Source organism: Anser anser (assembly GCF_964211835.1).
Source record: "Anser anser genome assembly, chromosome: 6".
Taxonomy (NCBI): Eukaryota; Metazoa; Chordata; class Aves; order Anseriformes; family Anatidae; genus Anser; species Anser anser.
The window spans coordinates 10,313,020-10,315,937 of record NC_139726.1 but is presented as its reverse complement, the minus strand read 5'-3'; the positions used below and the strand labels follow the sequence as shown (position 1 = coordinate 10,315,937).

The window sequence follows — 2,918 nt, the reverse complement described above, 5'->3', positions numbered from 1 at the left end:
CGCGAGCACAGGCCGGGGGCTGGGGGGCTCCCTGCAGAGCCGTGCTGGGATCGGGCTGGTTCCCACCAGCAGGGGGGGGCTCTCCTACCGGGACCAGCCCCTCGGTGGGGGCCATCTCAGCTGCCCCCCCCAGTGCCTGCCCCCCAACTTCCCAAGCGTGGCGTTGCCCAGGGCTCTCCCCCACCCCCGCAGCCAGCCGTGCCCCCCCCCCAGCACCACCGGAACGGGACCTGGCAGGGCTCAGCCGTGCCCCCTGCCCCCCTCCCGGTGCCCACCCCCCCCACCCTCGTGCTCCCCCCTAGCGCAGGGGCCGGGAGCGCCCCGTGAAGGTCACGGCGGGGCGGCAGCCGCTCGGGGCCGGCACCCCCCGATCCCCCTGTCCCCCCCCCCAATTCCACCGCCTACCGGCGGCGGGGGGGGGCGGGGGGGGCGGGACTCACCGGGGCCCGGTGCGGCACGGATTGGCTGGCGGCGGGGAGGCGGAGGAGCTGAGGGGGGGGGGGGCCGCGGCTGGCTGCAGCGGCGGGCACGGAGCCCAGAAGCGGGCGCGGCGGCGGAGCATCCTCGGGTACCGCGGCCCCGGTGCCGGCCGCTTTCCGCTTCCCACCCCCCCACACCCCCCCCCCCCCCCGCAGCCGCCGGCCTCCTATGGGCCCCGCTCGGCGTTAGCATGGGCACGGTGCTCTCCCTGTCCCCCGCCGCCTCCTCGGGCAAGGGGGGCGGCGGCGGCGGGGGGCTGCTGGCCGACAAGGCGCCGCCGGGAAGGGTGCCGGGCAAGGGCGAGAGCAGGCTGAAGCGGCCCGGGGTGCTCATCTCGGCTCTCACCTGGAAGCGGCTGGTGGCCGCCTCGGCCAAGAAGAAGAAGAGCACGAAGAAGGTGACGCCCAAGCCCGGCGCCGGGGCCCCGGGGGGGGTCCCGGGGGGCCAACCCGACCCGCTGGTGGCTCAGCGCAACCGCGAGAACCTGCGCAAGTCGCTGGGGGACGGAGCCAAGCAGGGCCCCCTGGCCGTGCCCGTGCCCACCGTGCCCTCGGCGGCGCCGCAGGAGCCGCAGCCGGGCTCCGGGGGGGGCAAACCGCCGCCGCCCCCCCCGCCGCCGCCGCCGCCGCCTCCTCTGCCGCCGCCCGGCAGCCGGGCCCCGGGCTCGCCGCGCCGCGTGGTGGTGCAGGCGTCCACCGGGGAGCTGCTGCGCTGCTTGGGGGACTTCGTGTGCCGCCGCTGCTACCGGCTGAAGGAGCTGAGCCCCGGCGAGCTCATCGCCTGGTTCCGCAGCGTGGACCGCTCGCTGCTGCTGCAGGGCTGGCAGGACCAGGGCTTCATCACCCCGGCCAACCTGGTGTTCGTCTACCTGCTGTGCCGGGAGGCGCTGCGCGGGGAGGAGATCGGCAGCCAGGCCGAGCTGCAGGCGGCCTTCCTCACCTGCCTCTACCTCGCCTACTCCTACATGGGCAACGAGATCTCCTACCCGCTCAAGCCCTTCCTGGTGGAGGGCGACAAGGGCCGCTTCTGGGAGCGCTGCCTGGGCATCATCCAGCGCCTGAGCGCCAAGATGCTGCGCATCAACGCGGACCCGCACTACTTCACGCAGCTCTTCCAGGACCTCAAGAGCGAGGGCGAGGCCGGAGACGGGGCCAAGCACTGGACGATCAGCCTGGACCGCTAGGGAGGTACCGGGCCCCCGGCGGGGGAGGCCAAGGACTGCCGGATCCCCCCCTCCCCCCCAAAAAAAATCTCCCCGTGGAGATGCTGCCTGGACCCTCCCTGCTCCGGATCCGGCCGCTTTCCCCCCCCCCTCCCCTCCACCCCCTGCCGACCCCAGCTCTCCGGGACACCGACACGGCGGAGAAGACCGGGGGGGGGGGGAAAGGGACGGACCCGGGGGGCGATGGGGCGGGGAGGGGGGGGGCAGGCTGCCGAGGGGCGGAGGCTCCTGAATATGTTTTCTTTGGACAAAAAACAAAAATAATGGGGGGGAAGGGGAAGGAGGGATGCAGCTGGAGTGGGGGGCTGGGGGGTGCTCCCGGCAGCCCGTGCACACCAAGGGCCCCCCCACGGCAGCGCCGGGCCCCCCCCCCGCCGGAGCTGTCCGCGGTGCTGGAGCCGCCGCGGCGGAGCCGGGCAGACAAAGGGCGGCGGGGAAAGGGGGGGCCGGGGGGTGCTGGGAGGGGGGGGCGCGGGGCTTTGTGTCCCCGCCGCTGCCTCCTTCCCCGCCGGGGGGAAGGCAGCGGGGTGTGGGGGGGTCCCCCCGGTGCGGTGGGTCCTTCAGCCTGGGGGAGCAGCCCGCTCGCCCCTTTGTTTGAGATGCTGAGGGGGGGCTGCAGCATCCCTTCCCCTCTCCCCCCCCGCTGCTGAGCCCCCCCCCAGGTGCAGCCCCCCCCCCCCCTCCCCAAAGCCAGGGCACCTGTGGGGTGAGCGGTGTTCCCTTGTTCCCTCTTCCCCCCCCCCTCCCCACCTCGGCTTGCTGCGGGGAAAGGTGTATGTGCCAGAGGAGGGCTTGGGGGGGGGGGGGGGGGGGGCTGCTGGGGTTGGGGAGGGGGGGTCCTCTCCTCTTGCTTTGCTTCACTGGAGAATAAAGAGGCGGCCTGGACGGGCCTGGTGGTGGCTCCCTGGACTTGCTGGGGTGCAAGGGGGGGGTGTTGGGGGGTGGCCCCTGCCCAAGGGGGATGTGGGGAGAGAATTTTCTTCCCCAGTGTGAGCTGGGGGGGGGGGGGCACACCCCAATGTCCCTGCTGCTCGCTGTGCCCAAGGCCAGCCCTGCTCCTCCAGGGTGCCCCCCGGCTCCCTGGGCGCTCTCTGGGCCTCTTGCATCGCAGATGGAAACGCCTGCCTGCCGGCTGCCTGCTGCCACGAATTTAACCAGGAGCCCACGGCCCACGGCCCCCCCCTCCCTTCGCCTCGAGCAACCCCACCCTCGCCTC

At 74.2% G+C, this 2,918-nt stretch overlaps 1 protein-coding gene across 1 annotated transcript; it reads left to right on the top strand.

Moving 5' to 3' along the window:
• Positions 1-488: 488 nt before the first annotated feature.
• On the top strand, positions 489-1,815 carry CDK5R2 (cyclin dependent kinase 5 regulatory subunit 2). The gene has a single exon (XM_083840613.1). It carries the CDS (start codon positions 671-673, stop codon positions 1,661-1,663), a length of 993 nt encoding a protein of 330 aa, XP_083696739.1. The 5' UTR covers positions 489-670; the 3' UTR covers positions 1,664-1,815.
• The last annotated feature ends 1,103 nt before the right edge of the window (positions 1,816-2,918 follow it).